General features: G+C 41.4%; 2 protein-coding genes across 2 annotated transcripts in view; both read right to left on the bottom strand.

The window, feature by feature from the left end:
• The window catches only part of LOC116662134, a 382,983-nt gene that overhangs the window by 180,119 nt on the left and 175,089 nt on the right, over window positions 1–27,775 (bottom strand). The window lies entirely within an intron of this gene.
• Window positions 13,351–15,094, bottom strand: LOC102507629 (Y-box-binding protein 3-like). The gene has a single exon (XM_032475446.1). It carries the CDS (start codon window positions 14,668–14,670, stop codon window positions 13,564–13,566), a length of 1,107 nt encoding a protein of 368 aa, XP_032331337.1. The 5' UTR covers window positions 14,671–15,094; the 3' UTR covers window positions 13,351–13,563.

Here is a 27,775-nt window from a genome sequence, read left to right as displayed (position 1 = left end):
AAAGACAAAGTAATAGTAGTTTAGCCATTAAACAGAGTCAAGGACCTTTAGTTCCTCCTCAAGGGCTATAGATAATATTCCGAGCCATATCCTTTGAGCTGTTTGCAAATACTAAAATCTCCACCAAGTGGAAGAAATTAATCACATGGAGATCAGACTGTAGCCATGACATAAGCTGCTCCATCTCACACAGTTCCAAGAACTGGCCTCAAGGAAAGGAACACAAACTGACCCTGGAATTAAAGATTAACTGTACTTAAAACAATCTAGATGACACTGAGAAGAACACCACATAGCCAATTTCAAGATGATTGTTTGAGTTAGACCTTCTGCATGTAGGTCCCTCCCTCTGCCTATACACTCCTGAACCTCCCCTTTAGAAGCTCTTTTCCCCCTGATTGGCAGTTGGGAATTGGCTTTTGGATATGAGTCTTCCTTCTCCCCAGGCCGCTGGCTTCCTAAATAAAGCAAGATTTCCTTTATTACCAACACCTGTCTTTTGAGTATTGGCTTTTGAGTGGTGAGCAGCCAAGCCTGAGTACGGTACCAGAACCACAATGAGATGGGCAGGAGAGGCAGAGATGCTGTATGGTCAAGACCCACACCCCTGGGTAGGTTACCCACAAGTGGGAGAATAATCACAATTGCAGAGGTTCTCCTCAAGGAGTGTGGGGTCCAAACCCCACACTGAGCTCCCGAGCTTGGAAGTCTTGCACTGGGAAGATGTGTCTCCAGAACATCTGGCATTGAAGGCTAGGGGGACTTGCATAAAGAAGTGCCAGAGGACTGTGAGAAACAGACTCTGCTCTTAAGGGGCACATGCAAAATCTCACATGCTCTGAGTCCCAGTACAGATGCAGCATTTTGAAAGGAGCCTGGGTAAAACCTATTTACTGATCTTGGAGAGCCTCCCAGAGGGGCTGGGAGCAACTGGGACTCCCGCTCAGGACACAGACACTGGCGGCAGCCATTTTGGGGGTCTCATTCAACCACAAAGACACTGGTGCTGGCAAGCATCATTTTGCCTCATCATAATAAGCCTCTCTGTAGCTTATTAGCCCTGGGGGCTTATATGCCCACCAGCAGGCTGACAACAGTGCTGAGACACCCAGGGCCAAACAGGCTAGAGCAAACAATCCTAAAATCCATATGGAGCCACAAAAGATGCCTAAAAGCCAAAGTGGTCTTGAGAAAAAAGAACAAAGCTGGAGGTATAACCCTCCCAGGCTTAAGACCATACTACAAAGCTACAGTAATCAAACTGCATGGCATTGCAACAAGAGCAGAAACATAGAACCAACAGAACAGAAAAGAGAGCCCAAAAGTAAACGCACGCACCTGTGGTCAACCAATCACGACAAAGGAAGAAAGAGTACACGGTGGAGAAAAGACCATCTTTTCAACAAGTGGTGCTGGGAAAACTGGACAGCCATATGTAAAACAATGAGATTAGATCATTCCCTCACACCACATACAAAAATAAAGAGCAGAAACTATAAAATTCCTAGAAGAGAGCATAGGCGGCTCACTCTTTGACATAAATCTCAGCAATATTTTCTTGGATCAGTCTACTAAAGCAAAAGAAATAAAGGCAAAAATAAATGAATTGGACCTAATTAAACTTAAAACCTTTTGCACAGCAGAAGGGGGCTAAAATGGTGGAGTAGAAGGACGCTCATAGCTCACCCTCTCCCACAAATACACCAAAACTCACATCCGTGCACCCATCCAGCCAACCAGACCACCTGCTGAACTCCGACAGAACATCGACCTCTTCAAAAGACAAAGACGCCACGAATCTGGTGGGAGAAAAGGAAAAAAGAAAGAAGAAAAAGCAAAACAGTGTGGGACCGGTCCCGCAGGGAGGGAGCAGCAAAGGAGGAGTAGCACTCATTCACTGGGTCCTTCCCTCTCCAACAGAGAGGTCGGCGGGAGGGAGGGGGAACCTCCGAGGCTTGGATCTGTACGGATCTACACCCCTTGACTGACAGAACTAAGTTAAATGGGCACAGAGGGTCTCCACAACCCCTAGCCCTAGAGGCAAAGCGGCTGGTGGGGGAAGGGACAGGCTGCCCAAGCAGGGTGGAGGACTGGGGCAGGCTGCACAGAGGCAACCCTGGGGGGCTGCAGGGGGCTGCACGCCATGGATGAGTGGGTACACAGGGCAAAACAACCTGGGCCCTCCATAAAATACGGAAAAAAAAAAAAAACCCACAGCTGATGTTCCCTGGGGGGAAGGGTGCCATACACCCATCTCCGAAAACCCGCTGAAAGTTTTCGGGGGAAGAGAGGTGGGGCTCAGCCACAGCCTCCATATCCTCCTGCGCTTAGCACCCAGGCGGGGGTGGGGTGGAAACCTGAATCCTAAGGGCTTAGGAGCCTCAAAGGCCAGACGGAGACTTGTTTACAGCCCAAGGCAGATAGGATCCTTCTTCCCTGGTACCTCTGAGAATTCACACTGCCAAGACAAACAAGGGGCTGCGTTTTGGCAAGGAACAGGGGCGGGGCTGTTCCTCCGTCTTCCCTGAGCCTGCCTATGGAGCGTGGGCCCAAGGCAGAGCAGGCAGCTGCACAGAGCAGGGGAGCGACTGGCGCCAGGAGAGGGCAGGTGGCCACCCGCCTTCCCAGCAGGGGCACAGCACCTGACAGGGTGCTGGGAGGGGGTGCAACCTGCCCACCTATCTTGCCCTAGTGCAGCATCTGACCTGCAGTATTGGGAGGGGGACTGGCCCGCCGCCTACTGTGATGTTGGGAGGGGGTCAGATCCGCCCACCTTCCTCGCCGGAGCGCAGCATCTGACAGCGGCATATGGAGGGGGAGTGATCTGCCCACCCACCGTGTAAAAGCACATCACCTGACCGCAGTGTTGGGAGGGGCCGCGATCTGCTTGCCGACAGGCACTGTGAGCATCACAGACCATGGGCACCAATGGAGGGCCTCTGGAAGCAGCAAGCTGAGTTCGAGAAACAGGGCAAAGACAGAAAGACCTCTCGGTAAAATCATTAAGAGCGCACAGTCGCCTTAAGAACACATCCCCCTTTTTTAAACTCTTTTTTTTATCTATTCCATTTTCTATTCCACTTTAATTTTTACTTTTTAAACATTGTGCGTGTCTCCAGTTTTAATCCCTGTAAAATTTTTCTTTTAAAATATTATTATTATTATATTTAAAAATCCACTTCAATTCATTTTTCTTTCCTTTTTTTTTTAAAAAAAAGGGGGATGTGTTCTTAAGGCGACTGTGCGCTCTTAATGATTTTACCGAGAGGTCTTTCTGTCTTTGCCCTGTTTCTCGAACTCAGCTTGCTGCTTCCAGAGGCCCTCCATTGGTGCCCATGGTCTGTGATGCTCACAGTGCCTGTCGGCAAGCAGATCGCGGCCCCTCCCAACACTGCGGTCAGGTGATGTGCTTTTACACGGTGGGTGGGCAGATCACTCCCCCTCCATATGCCGCTGTCAGATGCTGCGCTCCGGCGAGGAAGGTGGGCGGATCTGACCCCCTCCCAACATCACAGTAGGCGGCGGGCCAGTCCCCCTCCCAATACTGCAGGTCAGATGCTGCACTAGGGCAAGATAGGTGGGCAGGTTGCACCCCCTCCCAGCACCCTAGTCAGGTGCTGTGCCCCTGCTGGGAAGGCGGGTGGCCACCTGCCCTCTCCTGGCGCCAGTCGCTCCCCTGCTCTGTGCAGCTGCCTGCTCTGCCTTGGGCCCACGCTCCATAGGCAGGCTCAGGGAAGACGGAGGAACAGCCCCGCCCCTGTTCCTTGCCAAAACGCAGCCCCTTGTTTGTCTTGGCAGTGTGAATTCTCAGAGGTACCAGGGAAGAAGGATCCTATCTGCCTTGGGCTGTAAACAAGTCTCCGTCTGGCCTTTGAGGCTCCTAAGCCCTTAGGATTCAGGTTTCCACCCCACCCCCGCCTGGGTGCTAAGCGCAGGAGGATATGGAGGCTGTGGCTGAGCCCCACCTCTCTTCCCCCGAAAACTTTCAGCGGGTTTTCGCAGATGGGTGTATGGCACCCTTCCCCCCAGGGAACATCAGCTGTGGGTTTTTTTTTTTTTTTCCGTATTTTATGGAGGGCCCAGGTTGTTTTGCCCTGTGTACCCACTCATCCATGGCGTGCAGCCCCCTGCAGCCCCCCAGGGTTGCCTCTGTGCAGCCTGCCCCAGTCCTCCACCCTGCTTGGGCAGCCTGTCCCTTCCCCCACCAGCCGCTTTGCCTCTAGGGCTAGGGGTTGTGGAGACCCTCTGTGCCCATTTAACTTAGTTCTGTCAGTCAAGGGGTGTAGATCCGTACAGATCCAAGCCTCGGAGGTTCCCCCTCCCTCCCGCCGACCTCTCTGTTGGAGAGGGAAGGACCCAGTGAATGAGTGCTACTCCTCCTTTGCTGCTCCCTCCCTGCGGGACCGGTCCCACACTGTTTTGCTTTTTCTTCTTTCTTTTTTCCTTTTCTCCCACCAGATTCGTGGCGTCTTTGTCTTTTGAAGAGGTCGATGTTCTGTCGGAGTTCAGCAGGTGGTCTGGTTGGCTGGATGGGTGCACGGATGTGAGTTTTGGTGTATTTGTGGGAGAGGGTGAGCTATGAGCGTCCTTCTACTCCACCATTTTAGCCCCCTTCTGCTGTGCAAAAGGTTTTAAGTTTAATTAGGTCCAATTCATTTATTTTTGCCTTTATTTCTTTTGCTTTAGTAGACTGATCCAAGAAAATATTGCTAAGATTTATGTCAAAGAGTGAGCCGCCTATGCTCTCTTCTAGGAATTTTATAGTTTCTGCTCTTTATTTTTGTATGTGGTGTGAGGGAATGATCTAATCTCATTGTTTTACATATGGCTGTCCAGTTTTCCCAGCACCACTTGTTGAAAAGATGGTCTTTTCTCCACCGTGTACTCTTTCTTCCTTTGTCATGATTGGTTGACCACAGGTGCGTGCGTTTACTTTTGGGCTCTCTTTTCTGTTCTGTTGGTTCTATGTTTCTGCTCTTGTTGCAATGCCATGCAGTTTGATTACTGTAGCTTTGTAGTATGGTCTTAAGCCTGGGAGGGTTATACCTCCAGCTTTGTTCTTTTTTCTCAAGACCACTTTGGCTTTTAGGCATCTTTTGTGGCTCCATATGGATTTTAGGATTGTTTGCTCTAGCCTGTTTGGCCCTGGGTGTCTCAGCACTGTTGTCAGCCTGCTGGTGGGCATATAAGCCCCCAGGGCTAATAAGCTACAGAGAGGCTTATTATGATGAGGCAAAATGATGCTTGCCAGCACCAGTGTCTTTGTGGTTGAATGAGACCCCCAAAATGGCTGCCGCCAGTGTCTGTGTCCTGAGCGGGAGTCCCAGTTGCTCCCAGCCCCTCTGGGAGGCTCTCCAAGATCAGTAAATAGGTTTTACCCAGGCTCCTTTCAAAATGCTGCATCTGTACTGGGACTCAGAGCATGTGAGATTTTGCATGTGCCCCTTAAGAGCAGAGTCTGTTTCTCACAGTCCTCTGGCACTTCTTTATGCAAGTCCCCCTAGCCTTCAATGCCAGATGTTCTGGAGACACATCTTCCCAGTGCAAGACTTCCAAGCTCGGGAGCTCAGTGTGGGGTTTGGACCCCACACTCCTTGAGGAGAACCTCTGCAATTGTGATTATTCTCCCACTTGTGGGTAACCTACCCAGGGGTGTGGGTCTTGACCATACAGCATCTCTGCCTCTCCTGCCCATCTCATTGTGGTTCTGGTACCGTACTCAGGCTTGGCTGCTCACCACTCAAAAGCCAATACTCAAAAGACAGGTGTTGGTAATAAAGGAAATCTTGCTTTATTTAGGAAGCCAGCGGCCTGGGGAGAAGGAAGACTCATATCCAAAAGCCAATTCCCAACTGCCAATCAGGGGGAAAAGAGCTTCTAAAGGGGAGGTTCAGGAGTGTATAGGCAGAGGGAGGGACCTACATGCAGAAGGTCTAACTCAAACAATCATCTTGAAATTGGCTATGTGGTGTTCTTCTCAGTGTCATCTAGATTGTTTTAAGTACAGTTAATCTTTAATTCCAGGGTCAGTTTGTGTTCCTTTCCTTGAGGCCAGTTCTTGGAACTGTGTGAGATGGAGCAGCTTATGTCATGGCTACAGTCTGATCTCCATGTGATTAATTTCTTCCACTTGGTGGAGATTTTAGTATTTGCAAACAGCTCAAAGGATATGGCTCGGAATATTATCTATAGCCCTTGAGGAGGAACTAAAGGTCCTTGACTCTGTTTAATGGCTAAACTACTATTACTTTGTCTTTTTTGACTGCTTGCCTTTGCTTCTGCATTTTCTCATTTATCTGATTAAATTTATTTTTTGGAATTAGATAGGAGGCTACTTTTTTTTTTTTTTTTTTTTTTTTGGAAACAAAAGGCAGAGAGAGGACATGGGACTGGGTTTTGTCCCAGGAAAGGCCCCAGAGACTTGGATTTAATCTCCCTTTTTTTTTTTTTTTTTTTTTTAACATTCTTCAGTCTTGAGAAGGAACAGATGCAGTAGAAGAAGGGGAATGAAGTTTTTGGATAGAGAGGTTAATCATAAACTTGGCAGAGGAATACAGTTTTAGTTCCCATTTTTGTTTCAATTTTCCCCAAATCTTTGAGGGAGTAGGGCAACAATCGCTCCGGCTATTTTCTCCTGAAATGGGGTTTAGTACTGCCTTAATTTGCAGAATGGGCACTGATTTAGAAATAGTTTCTAGTCTTAAACTTAGTATCAATATTTTGTATTATGAAAGCACTGCTTCTTTCTTTGACTGCTTTGTCATAGCACCTGGACAAACATTTGAATATTAGTAGACATTTTACAATGAGGATAATGATCAAAATGCAACTTTGTAGTACTTTTTTTCCCCTCTTAATGATTAAAGCAGATGTAAAATATATGTTTAGCAAGCCATAAACAGGCATGAGATGTCTTTGGAGTCATCAATATTAAATATAATACTCTTATTATACCTAGGCTTACTAAAAGTCAAAAAGGTTGTATTACATCTGTTACAAACTTGTCAACAAATATTAACTTGATGTGATTGTATTGTCATAAGTAACATAATAAAAACAAACCTGACAAAATGGAAACATAGCCCATACTCCTGGATTGGAAGAATCAATATTATTGAAATGGTCATACTGCCCAAGGCAATCTACAGATTTAATGAAATCCTTATCAAATTACCCAGGACATAGTTTGTAGAACTAGAACAAATCATAATAAAATTTATATGGAACCACAAAAGACCTAGAATTGCCAAAGCATTACTGAAGAAAAAGAAAGGGGCTGGAGGAATAACTCTCCCAGACTTCAGAGTATACTATAGAGCTACAGTCATCAAGACAGCATGGTATTGGTACAAAAACAGATATATGGACCAATGAAACAGAAATGAGAGCCCAGAAATGAACCTACAAACTTTTGGTCAACTAATCTTTGACCAAGGAGGCAAGAATACACAATGGAATAAAGACAGTCTCTTCAGCAAATGGTGTTGGGAAAACTGGACAGCAGCATGTAGATCAATGAAGCTAGAACACTCCCATACACCATACACAAAAGCAAACTCAAAATGGATCAAAGACTTAAACATAAGACAAGATACAATAAAACTCCGAGAAGAAAATATAGGCAAATCATTATCTCACATACATCTCAGAAATGTTCTCCTAGGGCAGTCTACCACCACAATAGAAATAAAGGCAAGAATAAACAAATAGGACCTAATTAAACTTACAAGCTTCTGCACAGCAAAGGAAACCATAAGCAAAACAAAACGACAGCCTACAGAATGGGAGAAAATTTTTGCAAAAGATGAAACTGACAAAGGCTTGATCTCCAGAATATATAAGCAGCTCATATGACTCAATAAGAAAAAAGCAAACAACCCAATCCGAAAATGGGCAGAAGACCTAAGCAAGCAATTCTCCAAGGAAGACATACAAATGATCAAAAGGCACATGAAAAACTGCTCAATATCACTAATTATCAGAGAAATGCAAATCAAAACTACAATGAGGTATCACCTCACACCAGTCAGAATGGCCATCACTCAAAAGTCCACAAATGACAAATGCTGAAGAGGCTGTGGAGAAAAGGGAACCCTCCTACACTGCTGGTGGGAATGCAGTTTGGTGCAGCCACTGTGGAAAACAGTATGGAGATTCCTCAAAAGACTAGGAATAGACTTACCATGTGACCCAGTAATGCCGCTCCTGGGCATATATCCAGAAGGAACCCTACTTCAAAAAGACACCTGCACCCCAATGTTCATAGCAACACTATTTACAATAGCCAAAACATGGAAACAGCCTAAATGTCCATCAACAGATGACTGGATAAAGAAGTGGTGGTATATTTATACAATGGAATACTACTCAGACATAAAAAGTGACAACATAACGCCATTTGCAACAACATGGATGTCCCTGGACAATGTCATTCTAAGTGAAGTAAGCCAGAGAGAGAAAGAAAAATACCATATGATATCGCCCATATGTGGAATCTAAAACACACACACACACACACACACACACACACACACAAACAAAGCATAAATACAAAACAGAAATAGACACATAGACATAGAATACAAACTTGTGGTTGCCAAGGGGGATGGGGTGGGAAGGGACAGACTGGGATTTTGAAATTTGTAGATATTGACAGGCATATGTAGAATAGATAAACAAGATTATACTGTATAGCACAGGGAAATATATACAAGATCTTGTGGTAGCTCACAGTGAAAAAAAATGCGACTATGAATATATGTATGTTCATGTATAACTAAAAAGTTGTGCTCTACACTGAAAATTGACACAACATTGTAAAATGACTATAGCTCAATAAGAAATGTTAAAAAAGAATAAAACCTTTTGCACAGCAAAGAAAACCATCATCAAAACAAAAACACAATCTATGGAATGGGTGAAAATACTTTCAAATGATGCAATCAACAAGGGGTTAATATCCAAAATATACAAAGAGCTCATACAACTCAATATCAAAAAATAAATCAATTTAAAATCGGGCAGAAGACTTGAATAGACATTTTTATTGAAAGAAGACACATCAATGACTAACAGGCAGATGAAAAGATGCTCAATATTTTTAATTAGTAGAGAAATGCAAATCAAAACAGCAATGAGATATCACCTCACAACTGCCAGACTGCATATCATCAGGAAGTCCACAGAGAACCAATGTTGAAGAAGATGTGGAGAAAAAGGAATCCTTGTACACTGTTGATGGAAATGTAAATTGGTGCAACCACTAGGGAAACTCGTATGGTGGCTCCTAAAAAAAAAAAAAAACTAAAACTAAAACTACCATATGATCCAGCAATTCCACTCCTGGGTATATATGCAGAAAAATAATGAAAACACTAATTTGAAAAAAATACATGCACCCCAATGTTCATAGCAGCTCTATTTACAATGGCCAAAACATGAAAGCAACCCAAGTGCCCATCAACAGATGATTGGATTAAGAAGATGTAGTATGTACCATACCTATATATCTATACGTCTGTATCTATGTAATGGAATGTAACTCAGCCATTAAAAAGCACGAAATACTGCCATTTGCAGCAACATGGAAGGACCTAAAGATTATCATGCTTAGTGAAATGTCAGACAGAAAAAGACAGACACTGCAAGATATCACTTACATGTGCAATCTAAAAGATAATAGAAATGAATGCATATGCAAAACAGAAACAGACCACAGATACAGAAAACAAACTTGCGGTTACCAAAGAGGAGAGGAAAGGGGGAAGGGACAAATTGTGGGTAAGGATTAACAGATACAAGCCAATATGTATAAAATTGATAAGCAACAAGATATACTGTACTGCAAAGGAAATTATAGCCATTATTTTGTAATAATCTATAACGGAGTATAATCTGCAAAAACACTGGATCACAATGCTGTACAACCAAAACTAACATAATGTTGCAACTACTATGGTTCAATAAAAAATAAAGAACTTATGCAACCAGTCAATAATAGCATGGGAGCACATAGCGCCAAATACAGAACAGAAAAAAAAAAGGGAATCCAAATTGACACCTGCGACTGCGTGCCTTCCCGCATCAAGGGGATCCATGAAGTGATTCAGATCAGCTACAAAGTGCCATTTTGTTGATGCTGCAAGTCACAGGAAGGCAATGGACTGCGGTTGGGGTTTCTGCTTCAGATTCACGACTCACCTTTTTCTTAGAAGGGTGAAGAATCCCACCCTCTTGACTTCACATTCAATTATAATAGGACACTGGGGGTTCTGAGACGTCGCTCTAATGTGCAAACAGCCTTCCTACCCATGCTCTCTGGGATATAGCCTCCCAATCAAGGGTATCCAAGGGAGGCCTGCTCTTACTAAAGGCTTTAGGCTGGAGCACGTCACCTTTCAATGACCCAAACAAAGATGACTGCTGCATTCACATTTTCAGTCAGGGAAACCAAGTAATATCTGGTATGTGAAGTGGGAGTGAGAGAGGGAAGAGGATTATCACAAAGGATACATTTCTTTTTTGGTTTTGTTTTAAATCAAAGTTTCCTGGAGACAGCCCAGGCATCCTTCTGTCGTGTCTTGGGCGATACTCTTTGGCTCCTATTGGGCTATTGAAGTTGCCCTTAAGTAAGTACACCTAAATCCTGGAGCAGCTGGGAAACAGCAGAATATTCCTGCTCTCAGTTAAATATGTTCACCTCCAGATATGTGCCTCTGTACCCTTCAATTCCACACCCAGCCAGCAATCACCAGGTCAACTCCACCTAATGGATCCTGTCAGATACCTTTGTGAGCAGGGAAAATCCTAGATTCCTTAGCCTGGCCCTTCATGTCCTCCATCCCCCCAAAGTGAAGCCTCCACGGCAAGGCTGACCAATTCACTGTTTCCCGATGCATATACCTCACACAACAGGGAGCGGCCTATGAACCCAACATGCATATACAGAAAAAATTTCCCCACATCATGTCCATGCCTGTTGTTCGGCACGAAAAGGCATCCAGGATGCTTCTGAGTCATTTCCTAATCATAGTAGGTTTAGTCTCGCTTCAGGTCTTCCCCCATTCTCTCTTGGCGCTGTGTGTCAGTATAAATTCTTATGTTTAACGATTTGTGGTGCACCCTGCTAGTCTCTGAAGAAGTCAGCTGGTGTAGTGGGACATGCACTGGGCTAGGAGTCTGGAGGAAAAACTTCTAGATGTATGCTGACATGACTTTATCAAACAAGGTCCTACTGTATAGCACAGGGAAGTATATTCAATACCTTGTAATGGTCTATAATGAGAAAGAATATGAAAAGGAATACACATACATATGTGTGTGTGTATATATACATATATGTATATGTATGTGTGTGTGTATATATGTATATATAATGTATATATGTCACTATGCTGTACACCAGAAATTAACACAACATTGTAAATTGACCATACTTGAATTAAGAAAAAAATTAAATTAAAAAAAAAATCTGAGCTCTGTTTGTGGTGATTGCTGAATATAATTTTAAATTTAAGCGTCCAAGTAGTGGTTCCTTTAGCCTGGAAATAACCCTGCCACCATCTGGGTCACCCGTGTTTTCTCTCACATCCTGTGCTAATTCCACCAGAGCACTCACTCCATTGTGTAGTCACTGCTAGTTTTGTCTCACTCTCCACTAGGCTGTGGGCTTCTTGAGAGAAGGGACCATCTTCTTCACCATGATGCAGCTCCTAGTGCCTTGCAGAGTGTCTGGCACAAGTGAGCACCCAAATATTTTGCTGAATGAGGAATCTGTACTGTTTCTGCTCCAATTGGCTGAGGACATTTAGCCATGGTGAATGATTAAATACTCACTCTCCAAATACCTTATGCTAGCCTATAATGCGGTATAAAATGCCTCAACATTTAAATGAGAAAAGTATTTTGATCTTGCTATTTATAATCCAATTACATTAATCTGTAAAATGAGGTTTTAAAGACCCTTGTTGGTTTCAAATTTATTGATCGCTCACTTCCCCCAGCCCCCCACACCCAACTCATGCCTCCCATCCACCAACCTCACTGTATGTTCAAATGAAAACCAGGATAGGGATGACATTCCCAGTAAGAGCTTCTCTGTTTGTTGCAAAAATGGGGCTGAGGTGGGCTAAACTACACTTGCTCAGCCCTCCAGGAATCCTCCACAGGCCCCCTGGATGAACTCAACCAGGAAGCACAGATGAAAACTGTGGACTAGCTGTTTCTATTCAGCTCCAGAGATACGCACAACGAAAACTGTACCTGCTTCCATGCTCACTTTTTTGTTTTCTTTCAGATTTTCCCCCAGCTTTATTGAGGTATAACTGACACATAACATTGTGTAAGTTTAAAATATACAATGTGATAAGTTTATACAGGTATACATTGTGAAATGTTTCCCCCAATAAGGTTAATTAACACACCCTTCACCTCACATAATTATCATTTTGTTTGTTGTTGTCATGGTGAGAACATTAATGCTCTACTTTCATAGCAACTATCAAGTACACAATACAGTACTGTTAACTATAGTCACCATGCTGTACATTAGGTCCCTGGAACTCATTCATCTGACAACTGAAAGTTTGTACCCCTTGACGAGTATCTCCCCACTTCCCCCACCCCCCAGCCCTTCATGCCCATTTTCTTTTAACCACTTAAATCGTATTATATTGAATCCATTAAAAGAAAAAAAATACAGAGGAGGCAAATTCTGTTTCCAGAGAGCCACATTTTTCACTTGTCATGGTGTTTTGCTCAGCTTTTTGTGTTTTGCCTCATAGAGTACTTACTACCTAAGCAGGAAGTGTGGGTAGTTGGGCCCACCCTCCAGATTTATTGCTCAAATGGCAGGGCAGGGGAAGAGGATGAAAGAGAAAGTGTTGGGGATATGTCTTTCTTTTCCAAGTATTCTTATCCTTTAGAATACCCTGAGAAGTTCAACCTGTAAGTCCAGAATTAGTTTTAAATTCGTGACTTGGAAAGAGAACAATAGGCATGATCTTTGCTAAAACTGGTTCTAAGAAGGATTGAAAGGACTGTGTCAATACAATTATGTGCTGACAGGCTTTAAAAAAAATCAGACAACAGTGATAACAGATAAAAGTAACATGAAATGTTTTATTGAGAAAATGACCACTTCAGGTGAGTAATATCACACAGCAACCAATGTCAGATAATCTTCAACATCAGATAATCTTAGTTTTTGTATTAAAAATAAAAACTAGTTTTTAAAAGCACTCCAACTAATTCACCTGGGGATGCAGTATAATAGCTGTGGTCCTAGTCAGATCTTTAAAAAGAATAGTCAGAGGTACCGGCGTGTGTGTGTGTGTGTGTGTGTGTGTGTACCAAAACTACCAAGGCAGATTGTATGAGGGAGTTTAGAAACGTATAGATCTTGTGATTTATCCTCAAGCCTTGGGGAAGGGGCATGTATTTTTCTCAGGGCACAACTCTAACAGTGTGGATGTTTGGACTGTGATGCACCAAAGGGCATCTTCTCTTCAAGGGGACATCACCTGCAGCCCAAGCCAGGGAGCCCCTGGGGAGGGAGCCGAGCTGTTAGTCGGCCTGGGCGGCAGAGGGGGCATCCATGAGCAGAGGATCCTCCTCCGCAGTGGCACTGCTCTTCTTGGCCACAGCAACGGCAGCAGGTGTTTCAGTAGGGCTCTTCCGTATCTTGCCCTCTCCTCCCTCGGGGTCCTGGTCCTGGGTTCCAGGAGCCTGCTGCGGGAGGTGGCGCGGGTTACTGGGGCGGCGGGATCCGTAGCGTGGAGGGGGCCCCTGCTTCGGATCTCCAGCGACGCGTCCGCTCTCCTTGTTTTCCTCCTCCAGCTCCACAGGGATGCTTGGTGAGGGTCTTGGAGCAAGCGTGGTGCCTCGGCCCCTAGGGCGACTCTGCAGGTAGCTGAGGCGCGGCCCCCGCCGTGGCTCGGGCCCTGCGGTCTGGGCGGCCCCCGGCAGCTGGGCGGCCCGTGGACCGTTGGTAGTAGCCTGGATCGATGGGCGGCGGATCACCGCCGGGGCCCTGCGGAAGGGCGGGAAGCGCCGCAGCCGTGGGTCTTGGGAGTGGCCAGGCGGGCGGCGCCTCAGGCCCTGGGCTGCGGTGGAGCCTTCGCCGCTGCCCTCGCCTTCGTCAACGTCGTCCTCAGCACCCTTGGGACCGCGTGGTGGCTGCTCGCGGCGGTGGATACAGAAGCCCCGGCGGAAGCGGGGGCGGTTGGCAGCATAGCGGCTGCCCTCCACTGGTGCGCCGGCTGGCCCGGTCACGTTAGCGGCCTCGGTGCCCCGCTCGCCCTGCACCACGTCGAACTCGACCGTCTCGCCGTCGCCCACGCTGCGTTGGTACTTGTGAGGGTTGTTTCGGGTGATGGCCGTCTGGTGAACGAACACATCTTCCTGGGTGTCGTGCCTGCTGATGAAACCGTACCCATTCTTCACGTTAAACCACTTGACGGAGCCTCGCACTCTCTTAGCGATGACCTGCTTGGGCACCTTTCCCTTGGCGCCTGCCGCGGGGGTCTTGGGGATCCCATCGCTGCTGAGGTTGCCTGCGACTAGGGCCCGGGGAGGATCTCCGCCTCCCAAGGACGCCAGGTGTTTCTGCGCGGCTTGAGGGGAGATGGAAGCTGCCACCTCCGTGCAGGTGGCCTCTCCGGCCTCACTCATGAGGCCGTCAGTCCTTGCTCTCCTTTCTCAGAGAATCTGAGGGAAAGTTGGTCCTCTGAGGTTGGAAGGTGGGCGAGGGGGCTTGGGCTGGAGGTAGGAGCCTCTCTCGGGGAGGGTCGTGGGTCAGGGCCAAGGACTCTGTGGCTTCGCTCTGAGAGTCTTGGAGAGGCCTGTGGCGTCTCCTGGGGCAACGCGACGCGGACCAGACAATGGCTACCGCGGTGACGTCTCAATGGGGCCCTAGAGGGGGCTCGAGATGGGGGCGGGGCATATGTGCTCTGCCCCGTGCTCCTGCCATCACGTCACAGCGCCTCGTGGCTCTGGTGGAGCAGGGGCACAGGACGCTCTAGCGAGGGGTCTTGAAGACCCTCTTGCTTGCTTGAGTGGTTGTGAAGAGAGGACCCTCCTTCCACCCCCCTGCCTTGGTTGAGGAGATTGGCAGCCTTCTAAGGGCACTCTCCCAATATTCACTCACAAAACTGTGGTCCTCTTCCAAACCCTGGTGTCCCCTCTCTGTGGGTTAGCCATTTTGTGTAAGCAGGCAAAATGACAACGGCGTGAAATTAAGACCCAATGGAAGAAGCCTGATGTGGGGTGGGTTGGTTGGTTGGTTGATTGGTTGGTTGGTTGGTTGGTTGGTTTGTTGTGTTTTTATTTTCCTGCAGGGGAACAAAGGAAGGCTGCCAGGGCTAGCATGCTAGGCCTGAGAGATGCTAAACTAGCGCAGGTTTATCCAGACTAGTATCAAGATTGTGTTGACCTAAGACAAATAGACTGTCAGTCTATCCTACAGGTTTTGGACTTGCCATTGTACCCAGGATTTATTTTAAGATGTACCCAGCATTTGTTGTACTCAGGTATGGTAAGATGTCAGAAAAGGAGCTTACTGCCTTTGAAAGAAAAGTTTATTACTCACAATTCCTCAGAGGATGGGAGGCATGACACACCACACAGGGGCACATGGGGTCACCTGCAGGGAGAAGAGAGAGGAACTTGGGTAAAGTCTTTTGCTATGTTGGCAGGAACTAGCTAGGTGGAGATGCCCCCTATTGGGAAAGAAGCAAAACATATGTGTTGAGGCTAGTGGATGGAGTGTTTGTAATAAGATTTCCACATACTTGCAGAAACACTGGGATGGTGGGGGTGAAAACAACCTTGGGTCACTAGCATGGCCCCATGACCTCAAGATGCCAAAACAATAATTACATGATATCAAAAAATATTTATTACATCGTCATATGGTGGGGGCCAATTCTGTAAAATCTCTCTCTCTCTCTCTCCTCCCTCTCTCTCTCTCACTACCTTTATTTCTATCTCTATATATATTCTATTGTTTCTGTTCTCAAGAAAACAATGACAAATGAAAGAGGGAGGGAGGGAGGAAAGGACGGAAGGGAGGAAAGGAAGGAAAGGAGGAAAGGGAGGGAGGGAGGGAGGGATGGGGCCTAGATTTTTAGATAAACAGGAAGGCACATCTGGAGAAATGTGATTCCAGCATGAATCCATCTATGTATAGTAGGTACAAATTACTTTATTTTACATTATGGACTCTCTCTATATAGTGCTTACTCAATTCCACTTTTTATTTGATAAGGATGATCAAAGAATGGTTCATAAACTTAACCCACTACTTTGCCAAATTCTTAAATGTAGCAAATAAGGGCAATGCAGGCTTACTCTGTTTGCTTTATAGTAGGGAAGAAATACTCCAAGGAACTTTTGAAGCACACACCAAAGTTTGCAGCTGTTTATGCAGCAATGGTATGCTAAAGCTGTCTCAAATCAACTGGTGGTAATCAGTTATTAAAGTTTTAGGAAATTTTGTGAGCCAGTTGGGAAGCATACCATTAGTAAATATCAGATTATATAAACAAAATAAGTAAATGAATTCATTAATACATTATATTAAAGCCAAAGTTAGTAAACACTCAAAACACATTCTTTCCTAATTATTTTACTACATTTTACTATTAATCTGTTTTTTTGAGCTTATTTTCATCTACTGTATCTGTATGGTGAAAAAACTATAAATGGCGTTCTACTGCACATCTCTTCCAAAACTCCATATTCAGTGACACCATGTTGGGAGCTTGAAATCAGCCATGGTGGGAGAAATGGGAACAGAGAAATTGGTAAGTGCATGCTGCAAATTTGTCCCCCTCCCACAGAGCTGGTTTTTAAACAGCACACCATGCATGTATGTATGGATGTATGGGCAAATGTTGTATTTGTGTATCTATACGTTTATATATGTATGTAGGAATGTCTTTTACTTGTGAGGGGGCAGAGTGTTTAACTGAAGTCACAGAAAGAGAACTAGCTCAAGAGATGAGAAAAGGAAGGTGGAGTAATTCAAAGAACTGTCCTGTGGGAGTAAAGTAACAACCAAGGTTTAAGTCTTAGTTGTTTGACCTGAGGCAGGTCGCTTCACTATTCTCGATGTAAACTGAGGGCCTCACAGTTGATGATCATAGTACTCTATCCATTTCTAAAACTGTATGAATCCCTGGTCTATAAAATAACCCTATAGTTACCATTAACTCTATAATATATATGCATGTATTTATCTTTCATGATGCTTACGTGCATTTTCTTAAATGTTTCACACATACAAGAAGGAAGTATATGTGTGTGTGTGTGTGTGTGTGTGTGTGTGTAGTAATTTGTATGTTGATCAGGCAGAATGCATGGTCGCTGCCCCTCAGTGAGTTTTAGAATCTTGTGAGTAACTTGGAAGCACCCTGTGCAGCCTTACTTCATTGCCCTTTCCTTTCACATACACTCCTCCAAGGTATATTTTGATATGATGAATTTCCTGCCCCTGCTCCTTTGTGATCCCTGCCTCCATCCTCTCCTTACTCCCTCTGGTCCCCAGGCAACCACTGACCTGCTCTCTGTCATATATATATATATATATATATATGTGTGTGTGTGTATATTCAGTTGCATTCTCTGGAATTTTACATAAATTTAATTATAGTGTATATACGCATTTTAGTCTGGCTTCTTGCACTCAGCATGTTGCGATTCATTGATGTTGTAATGCATATCAATGGTTCATTACTTTTTATTGCTCTGAGTATTCCATTATGTGGAAATACCACAGTGTGTTTATCCATTCACATGTTGATGGACTTTACCACTGTTTTATTATTATGTGTATTATTTGGCTATTGAAAATAAAGCTGCTCTGAACATTCATATACAAGTATTTGTTTGTACACATGATTTCCTTTCTCTTTGGTAAATTCCTAGGACTAGAATGCCTGGATCATATGGTAGGTGTATATGTAATATTTTAAGAAACTGCCTGCTATGGTCTAAATGTCTGTGTTCCCCCCAAATTTATATGTTAAAACTCTGATTCCCAATGTGATGGTATTAGGAGGTAGGGCTTTTGGGAGGTGAGTAGGCCATGACAATGGAGCCCTCGTGAATAACATTAATGCCTTTGTGAAAGAAGCTCCAGAGAGACAGCTCAGCGCTTCTAACCATGTGAAAACACAGTAAGACATCACCTGGTACAAACCAAGAAGAAAGCCCTCACCAGAACGTGACCATGCTGGCTCCTTGATCTTGGACTTTCCAGCCTCCAGAAATACATCTCTGTTGTCTATAAGCCACCTAGTCTGTGGTGTTTTGTTATGGCAGCCTGAACGGACTAAGACATATTGCCAAATATTTTTCCAATGTTGTTGTACCATTTTACATTTCCATCAGCAGTGTATTCAAATTCTAGTTCCTCCACATCTTTGCCAGCACTTGATAAAATCAGTGTTTTAAACTTTAGCCACTGTAGGGGGGAGAGTATAGCTCAGTGGGAGAGTGCGTGCTTAGCATGCGTGAGGTCCTGGGTTCAATCCCCAGTACCTCCATTAAAAAAATAAAGTAAAATAAATTCTATAAACTTCAGCCATTTTAATAGGTATGTCGTGGAATACTGTGTGTGTGCATGATTTTTAATTTTTTTATTTTTTTCAAATTATCACCCTATAAACTTTGATTTTTCCCTCTTGGCATAAAGCTCTATGAATTGTATCAAAAGTATAGATTAGTGTAACCATTACTGCAATCAGGATATGGCACTGTTCCATCACACCACTACCTTGGCCCCAAGTCCCAGCGACCACAGACCTATTCTCCATCAGTGTAATTTTGTCATTTTGAGAGTGATATATAAGTGAAATCATGCAGTACCTTGTGATCCATCCAAGTTGTCACATGCATTAGTAGTTCATTCAATCTAATTGTATGGATGTACCATGGTGTATTTTATCCATTCACCTATTGTAAGGCATTTGGGTTGTTTCCAGGTTTTTGTTTTTGGGGTTTTTTTTTTTTTTTGGTGAAATATGCATAGACCTGCCATAACATCTGCATACAGGATTTTTCAGTGAACATAAGTTTTCTATTTTCTAGGTTACACAGGATTTGGACTGCTGAATAACATGGTAAGTATAGGTTTAAATTTGGAAGAAACTGCAAAACCATGTGACAGGTTGATCCAGATTTTAGCATTCATAGCAGCAATGCCTGAGAGATCCAGTAGCTCCACATCATCTCCAGCACTTGGTAATGTGTGTGTGTGTGTGTGTTTGTGTGTATTTTAGTCATTTGATTAGATGCGTGTTGGTACTTCCTATTAGATTTGTGTCATCCTTATGTCATCTTGGTTGAAATCTCAATATCTATTGCTCACTCTACAACTAGTTTTTTTTTCTCTTAACTTATTGTTGAGTTTGGGGAGTTTTTATACATCCTGCATATAAATCCTATTTCAGATATTTTATTTGCAAAAATTTTCTTCTAGGCTGTAGTTTATTCTCTCTTTCTTTAGTAGTGTTCTCCAGAGAACAAAAGTTTTTAATCTTGGAATTGTCCAATATATCAATTATTTTACTTATGGATCATGATTTTGATGCCACATCTAAGAAGCCTTTGCCTAACCCTAATTCATGAAGATATTCCCCTATGCTTTATTCTAAAAGTTTTAGAGCTCTACAGTTTACACTTAGACCTTTCACCCACTTTGAGTTAGCTTTCACATAAGATTTCAGGCTTATGTGGAGGTTCACTCTTTTGCAAAGGATTGGACATTTCTAGTGTATAGAAATAAGTTTGATTTTTTGTGTGTGTGTTGACCCTGTATCCTGTCACCTTGTTAAACTCTCTTATTGGTTTTAGAGGGTTTTTTGTTGTTGTTATTGTTATTGTTGTTGGTTTTGTTTTTGGTTTTTGTTTTCTGTAGATTCTTTCTTTGGGTTTTTCTGTGTAGACTGTGAGTAAAAACCCTTTTACTTATTCCTTCCCAAACTGTATGCATTTTTAATTTTTTGCCTTGCCTTATTTCACTGGCTCATACTTTCGGCACCATGTTGAATAGGACTGTCAGGAGATAAGTTCTTTAACTTGCCCCTGATCTCAGAAGAAAGGCATCCAGTAATTCAACATTAAGTATGATGTTAGCTGTAAGTTTTTTTGTAAATGTGTTTTGTTTGAGGAAGTACCCTTCTGTTCCTACTCTTAGGAGAGTTTTAATTATGAAATTATGTTGCACTTTGCCAAAAGCTTTTTCTGCATCTATTGTCGTTGACCATGTGGTTCTTCTTCTTTAATCTGTTTATATGGCGGATTACACTTGTTAAATTCCAAATATAGAACCAGCTTTGCATCCTGTTGATACACTTCTTTTGGTCATGCTGTATTATCCTTTTTAATATGCTGTGGAATATAATCTGCTAATAATTCCTTGACAATTATTTCCATCTATGTTCTTTAGGAATATTGGACTTCAGATCACTGTTTTGGTAATGTCTTTATCTGGTTGTAGTATCAGAGTAATTTCAGTCTCATAAAGTAAGTTTTAGAGTTTTGATGTAGTCCTTCCTCTTCAATTCCTTACACAGGTGTGTACTCAATGGGTATTATTTCCTCTGTAACTGGAAGGATTTTCAAATGAAACCACGAGTCCCTGGAGATTTCCTTTTAAATATGTTTTTGACTAAGAATTTGATTCATTTAATAGTTACATGAACATTCACTGTTATGTATTTGATCTTGTGGGCATTTTAGTAGCTTTTGTTCTTTAAGGAAATAGTCTGTCTTCACCTAAACCATCTAGTTTTCATTGTAGAGCCATTTTGTAGTATTCGTCTTAATGTTTCCAAGCTTATAGTGATAACTCCTTATTCAGTCCTATATTGATATTGGTATCTTCACACCTTTTATGTCAGGCCTGAAATAAAAGAGATTTATCAATTTATTAATCTTTTTCAAGCCACGGTCAAGTGTTTTGATTTATTGATTTTTCTGTTTTTCTGTCTCAGTTGCATTGCTTTTGGCTTTTATCTTATTTCCTTTCCACAGCTTGATTTGACTTTACTTTGTTCCTCTTTTCTCCTTTGAGAGTGAATCTTAGATTACTAATTGGAGTCTTTCTTTCTTTTCTAACGTAAGCATTTAAACCTAAAAATTTCTCCATAACTGCTGCCTTAGCTGCATCCCACACATTTTGGTATGTTGTATTCTTGTCATTGTTCAGTTAAAAAACTGAAACTTCTTATTTCAACTGAGACCTCCTTATTGACCTAAGGACCATTTAGACGTGTGCTGCTTAATTCCCAGTGTTGGGATATTTTTCTGCTATTAATTTCCAGCTTAATTTCATCATAGTCTGAGAACACATTTTATTTGATATCCATTCTGTTACATCTGGTAAGGCTTGTTTCACAATCCAAGGTGTTTGGCTATTTTGGTGAATGTTCCATATTGTCTCAAATATAAGTTTTATTCTCCTTTCTGTGGAAGAAGTATTCTGTAAGTGTCAACATGTTACATTTGATTGATGGCCTTGCTTAGTTCTACCTCATTGCTGATTGTCTGTCTATTTGTTTTATCTATTACTGAGAGAGAACTCTTTAAATCTCCAACTATAATTATGGATTTTACTATTTCTCCTTGCAGCTGAATCCGTGTGTGTGTGTGTGTGTGTGTGTGTGTGTGTGTGTGTGTGTGTTTTGTATGTTGAGGCTCTGTCAGATGCAGAATTGCTGAGGATTTTTAATGTCTTCTTGATGAATTGACCCCTTTATCATTATGACAAAATCTCCTTTAAACATGTTGCTATTCTTACTTCTGAGGCCTGTTTTGTCTGAGATAAGTATAGCCGCTCCAGGTTTCTTTTGATTATCATTAGCATGAAATATATATATATATCTCAATGCACTTGGGTCTTCATTTTTGAATTATGTTTCTTTTTGTTCAGTCTTGCTCTTTTATCTAATCCCATGATATCTGCTTTTAATTTGGAGTAAGATTTTGGCCATTTACAGGGGTCTGCAAGCAATGGTCACCTATACACTTTAATAAGCAAAGTTTATTTTGGAACACAGACATGCTCATTTGTTTATGTTTTGACTATTGCTGCTTTTGAGTCCAATGACAGATTTGATTAGTTGCACAGAGAACACAGGCCTTCAAATCTAGAATATTTACTATGTGGCCCTTTGTGGGAAAAGTTTGCTAGGCCTTGACTTGGGCCATTTAAATTTAATGTGATTATTGATATAGTTGTTTTTCATGCTCTTTGTTTTCTATCTTTCCTTTCTTACCTTTTTCCCTCTTTTTTTTTTTTTTTGACCTTCTTTTGGATGAATTGGATTTTTTTTATGATTCAAAGTTATCTCTCTTGCTGGCTTACTGGCTAAAACTATTCATTTTGCTGTTTTAGTGGTTGCTATAGGATTTATACTGCAGTCTTATTTTATCATGGTCCTTTCTTCAGGTGGCACCGTACCACTCCAAAACTGCTGTTAGAAGTTTATAATAGTGAGTTTCCATTTCTCCCCCCTCATATGTTCTTTATGCTATGTTGTCATATATACTATTACACGTTTTATAAACCCTACAGCATATTGTTATTGTTTTCGTTTAAAAAGTCAATCATGTTTTATTTCTACTTTGGCAAAATATGCATACCATAAAATTTACCATTTTAATCATTTTAAGTGAGTGGTCCAGTGACATTAAGTACACTAACATTGTTGCACACCCACCACTACTACCCATCTCCAGAAATTTCCATGTTCCCATACTGAAACTCTGTGCCCATTAAACAATAACTCCCTATTCTCTCCTATCTCCAGACCCTGGTAACCACCATACTACTTTCTGTCTCTGTGTATTTGACCATTCTATGCACTTCACATAAGTGAAGTATATGCACTATTTGTCCTTTTGTATCTGGCTTATTTCAATTAGCATAATGTCTTCAAGTTTCATCCATGTTTCAGCCTGCACCAGAATTGCATTCCTTTGTAAGGCCTGAATAAGATTCCATTACATATACATGCGACATTTTTTATCGTGGTATCAACACTTAACATGAGATCTACCGTCATAAAAAATTTTTAAGTGCACAATACAGTATTGTTAACTATAAGCACAATGATGTACAGCAGATATCTAGAACTTATTAATCTTGTATACCTAATTTTTTACCCATTGGACACCAATTTCCCATTTCTCTTTCCCTCCACCCTCTGGTAACCACCGTTCTCTGTTCCTATGAGTTAGACTACTTTAGGTACCTCATGTAAGTGGAATCATTCAGTATTTGTCCTTCTGTGATCAGCTTACTTCACTCAGCATAATGTCCTTCAGGTACATCCATGTTGACACGTATGACAGGATTTCCTCCTGTTTTTAAGGCTGAATTATATTCCACTGTGTGCATATACCAAATTTCCTCTATATATTCATCCTTTGATGAAATTCAGGTGTTTCCATATCTTGGATATTGTCAATAATGCTGCAAGGAACACAAGAGTGCAGATATGTCTTTGGTATCCTGATTTCAGCTCTTTTGGATATATATTCAGAAGTGGGACTGCAGGATCACATAGTAGTTCTATGTTTATTTATTTATTTTGTTTTGAGAAACCTACATTTTCATTTTCCATAGCAGCTTTGTCATTTTACATTCCCACCAGCAGTGCACAGGATATGAATTACTCCACAAATTTGCCGGCACTCATTATATTTTTTTTTCAGTACACAAGACCACCGTACTAACAGGTGTAAGCTGATATATCATTAAGTTTTTTTAGGTCCTTTTGCCCATTCTTTAACTGGGTTATTTTGTTATTGAGTTATAGGGGTTCTTGATATATTTTAGATATTAACCCCCTTTCAGATACGTGGTTTGCAAATATTTTCTGTCATTCCAAGGTTACCTTTTTCTCTCTGTGGATTGTTTCCTTTGCCAAGCAGAAGCCATTTCAGTTTGATGTAGTTTCACTTGCCTATTTTTCCTTTTTTTTTTTTTTTTCCTCTTGTGCTTTTGGTGTTATAGCCAAGAAATCATTTACTAGAACAATGACATGAAGATTTTTCCCTAAATTTTCTTCTGGTAGATTTACAGTTTCAGGTCTTATATGCTAAAGCTTTTAATCCATTTTGAGTAGACTTTTGGGTAAAATAAAGCTGCAATTTTATTCTCATGCATGTAGATATTCACTTTTCTCAACAGCAGTTGTTGGAGAGATTCTCCTTTCCCCATTGTGTAGTATTGGCACCCTTGTTGAAAAATCAATTGACAATGTAGGTCTGGGCTTATTTGGGGGATTTCTATTGCATTTCATTGGTCTATAGGTCTGTTTTTGTGCCAGTACCATGCTGTTTTAATTGTTTGCTTTGTAATGTATTTTGAAATCAAGAAGTATGTTATTACACTTTCTCAAGATTGTTTTGACTATTTGGAGTATTTTGTAGTTCCATATGAATGTTAGGGTTGTTTTCTATTTCTATGAGCAATGCCATTGGGATTTGGATAGAGATTCATTGAATCTGCAGATCACTTTGGGCAGTGCAAACATTTTAACATTAATTTTTCCAATCCACGAACATGATATATATTTCCATATTTTTGCATCTTAATATACTTTTTTTTCTGTTCTGATGGTTCTCCCCAGGCTCTTAATTGTGCAATCTTGTGCCAAGACTGTTTTGTTACTGAGAAATAAAGTTTCTCCTGCTAAGAGTTAGATTGGGTCTAGATTTGAGGATAGAAGTGAGCCTCCAGATATGGGATACACAGCCCTTGATACAGGATTTGAAGGAGATTTGTGTATTAATCATGGAGTCAAAGGGACAATTTCAATAGCCCCTTCTCCTGGAATTCTCATTTGATTATAGAGAATTCACTTTTCATGAGCCTAAAGAATCACTAATGAGTAAAAATTAGCAAAAGGTTGGAAAAAGATGAGCAGGTTCTTAATTGTATCCTTTATTTGGAAAATACCCTCAGTTTCAACCTGCTCTGAATCAGTATGCAAAACTTCAAAGGGAACAAAACCACTAGCATCTCTTTTCGGTGTACCATGCAACTGATTCACAGATCCTGGTCCACATCAATCTTCACACCTTACACTTGCTCCATACAGTTGGCTTTAAATAGATGAATGATCAACAAATGCCTACTGGCTCAATATTTAGACAAGTAAACCTCAAATAACTACCTCTAAGCCTGCCAGTGTTTATAGTAAGTAAAGCAGCAACTTGGGTTCTGCTAGTTTGTTTTTCCATTAAGAAGCACTTCAAGTCGATTGCAAAATGAAATGAAGTTTGTTTTCCTCTTATATCTAGCTTGGATACCAGCTGGAAGTTTGTTGGCTGTTAGTCAAATCTGATAGAATCATTGTCCTCTGGATTTTATCTGCTCCTCAAAAGAAGCCTAATCTTGCACAGGAATTGTTTGTTACTTAACATGTGTCCAAACCTCAACAGCACATGTCCTTTCCTTCGTGGCAAAGCACACTTCCTAATTTTTCTTTTCTGAATAAACTTAATAAGGAGGTGATTAAAATTCACTGTCACACTAGTGTCCCATTGCCATATTCACTGCATAGTCCTTTGGAGTGGTAAAAGTTACACAGACAAAATGCACTGAGCCAAGTTACACAAAGGCAATGTCTGCATGGGAGACACTGCATGGGAATTCTTTGGTCAGGAGGCAGCAGCAGAGCAAGGAAGCAGGGTCATTTTCTGAATGCATCATTTTATCTTTTTTGCTCATCCATCTACACTCACACAGAGCACTTGTTCACAAATACAACTTAACTGTTTGGGTAGAAACACAATAAAAGTAAAGGGTAAGAGAAGAATGGCAAGGATGAATGCCATCAACTTATGCTTTCAGTTAGTATTTCTTGAAGGAAAAAAAAAAAACACTTAGGAGCTCGATTATCCTTCCCTAACTAAATGACAGTATTAAAACTTAGAAAAAATACTGAATGCTTGTAATTTGCAAAGCAGTGTCCTTGACTGTATGAGAGGCAGATAAAGAAGAAAATCAAGCCTGAAAGGAAAAGTTAGAATTTGATTGCATGTTTTCTTGTTCTCCAAGTGTTTCAATGTTATGTCATATACATGTCCTGTCACCTCAAAAAGTTTAGAAATTCGACTGTAGAGGTGATCTTGAATGAATTGCCAAATATTTGCTTACAAAGAATAGGAGAAACTGATTTACTGAGCACTGCAGAGGCTTTTAAAAATGCATCCCAAATGAATGATGTAAACAAATTTTTTCACTTGAGTTTAAAAATAGTATGAACAACAATACATATGTTTTAAACACCTTAAACGTACCCATCCAGTTTAGTGTGGGAAACTGCATATCACTGTAGTCTTAACTTGCATTTCCCTGACCACTAATAAGAAAGCAGTTTTTATTTTTATTGGGCACTTAAAATATGTTGACAATGCCTCAATCCAAATTCATCATCTTCTGATTCTCCATTAAAAGTAGAAGCTAGAGATCCTAAAGTAATTGTACCATAAATATTTTTTTTGGGGGGGTTCAAAGAACCACCTTTAAATGCATAGGGTTGCGACACAAATTTAGTTATGCAGACAGTCCTATTACCTAAGATTACAGTTTGCTATAGAATTAGTAGTTTTAGCATCTAAAAATAAAGTATAGCTGTTAAATTATCCACACGTGCTTTGTAGCTTTGTATTAGACAGTGCAGTATCTAGAGTCTCCCATGAATACATGGTTAAAGGTCACTTGCCGTATTATCAAAAATTAAACATATTAATGCAAATTTAAAAAATAAAATTCAAGAAAAGTGTTTCTTAAGGTGTGATCCAAGAATCAACCACATCCAAATCAACTGGGGTGTTTCTTAAAGAAGCTGATTTTTCTTTCCCATCCCAGACCCACTAATAATCATTTTCTGGGAGATATCTTAGAATCTGCATTTTAACAATCTCTCTACATTATTTTTATGCAACTAAAGTTATAAAAATCATTTGATTTGAGGGACTGCATCAATGTGATAGTTTTGTTTTGTTTAAATCTAACCGAATTTGCATAATTGACACAAAAAGTAATCTAACATGAAAGTTATTCCTGGGAATAAATTCCAAAGTACTTTAGGAGTAAATGAAAATACTTTTTGCCACAAACACCAGTTTACATTAATAAGTATTAAAGTGTTTGTAGGCATTGATGGCTTTTCTTAGAGGATCAGCCATATAGATATTAAAGTGTTTTATAAACGTACACTTAATGTTATTATAAAATAACTACACAAAACAATTGATCAGCCTTCTAATTTTAAATAATTAGCAAAAATATATGCTATTCACTAGGAGACCATAGTAAAAATTAAAGGGCATATTTTTTAAATAGCAAAAGACCAAGACTTAGATTTAGGTTTTGTGTTTAGCCATGTGTGGCATTAATTTTTTTTTTTTAAAGTAGTGTAAAGTGTTTTTTTTTTTATTTTTATAAAATCAATACTTGTAGAGTATTTTAATCAAGTATTTATTTTTAAAAAAGATATAAATAACTTCATCTTATTCTACTCCACCTCTGGCCTACTTACCAGAAACGGTCACTTTACATTCTTCTTGCTACTTATTTTGGTAGTCCTCTTTATTTCTTAATAATGTCTTCATTCTGCCATTTCTTGCTTTATCCAGTGTAGGCCTTACCTAGTGACTTCCTGACTATCCTCCAAATACAAACTCTGCTTTCAGCTAATTCAATTTTACTTTCTTGAACAATCCTCTCCTTCTCCCCCGATCCAGCAATTTCTAG

Source organism: Camelus ferus, chromosome X (genome assembly GCF_009834535.1).
Source record: "Camelus ferus isolate YT-003-E chromosome X, BCGSAC_Cfer_1.0, whole genome shotgun sequence".
NCBI classification, from domain to species: domain Eukaryota; kingdom Metazoa; phylum Chordata; class Mammalia; order Artiodactyla; family Camelidae; genus Camelus; species Camelus ferus.
The sequence above is the reverse complement of the archived record's forward strand: the minus strand, read 5'-3'. Positions and strand labels throughout refer to the sequence as shown.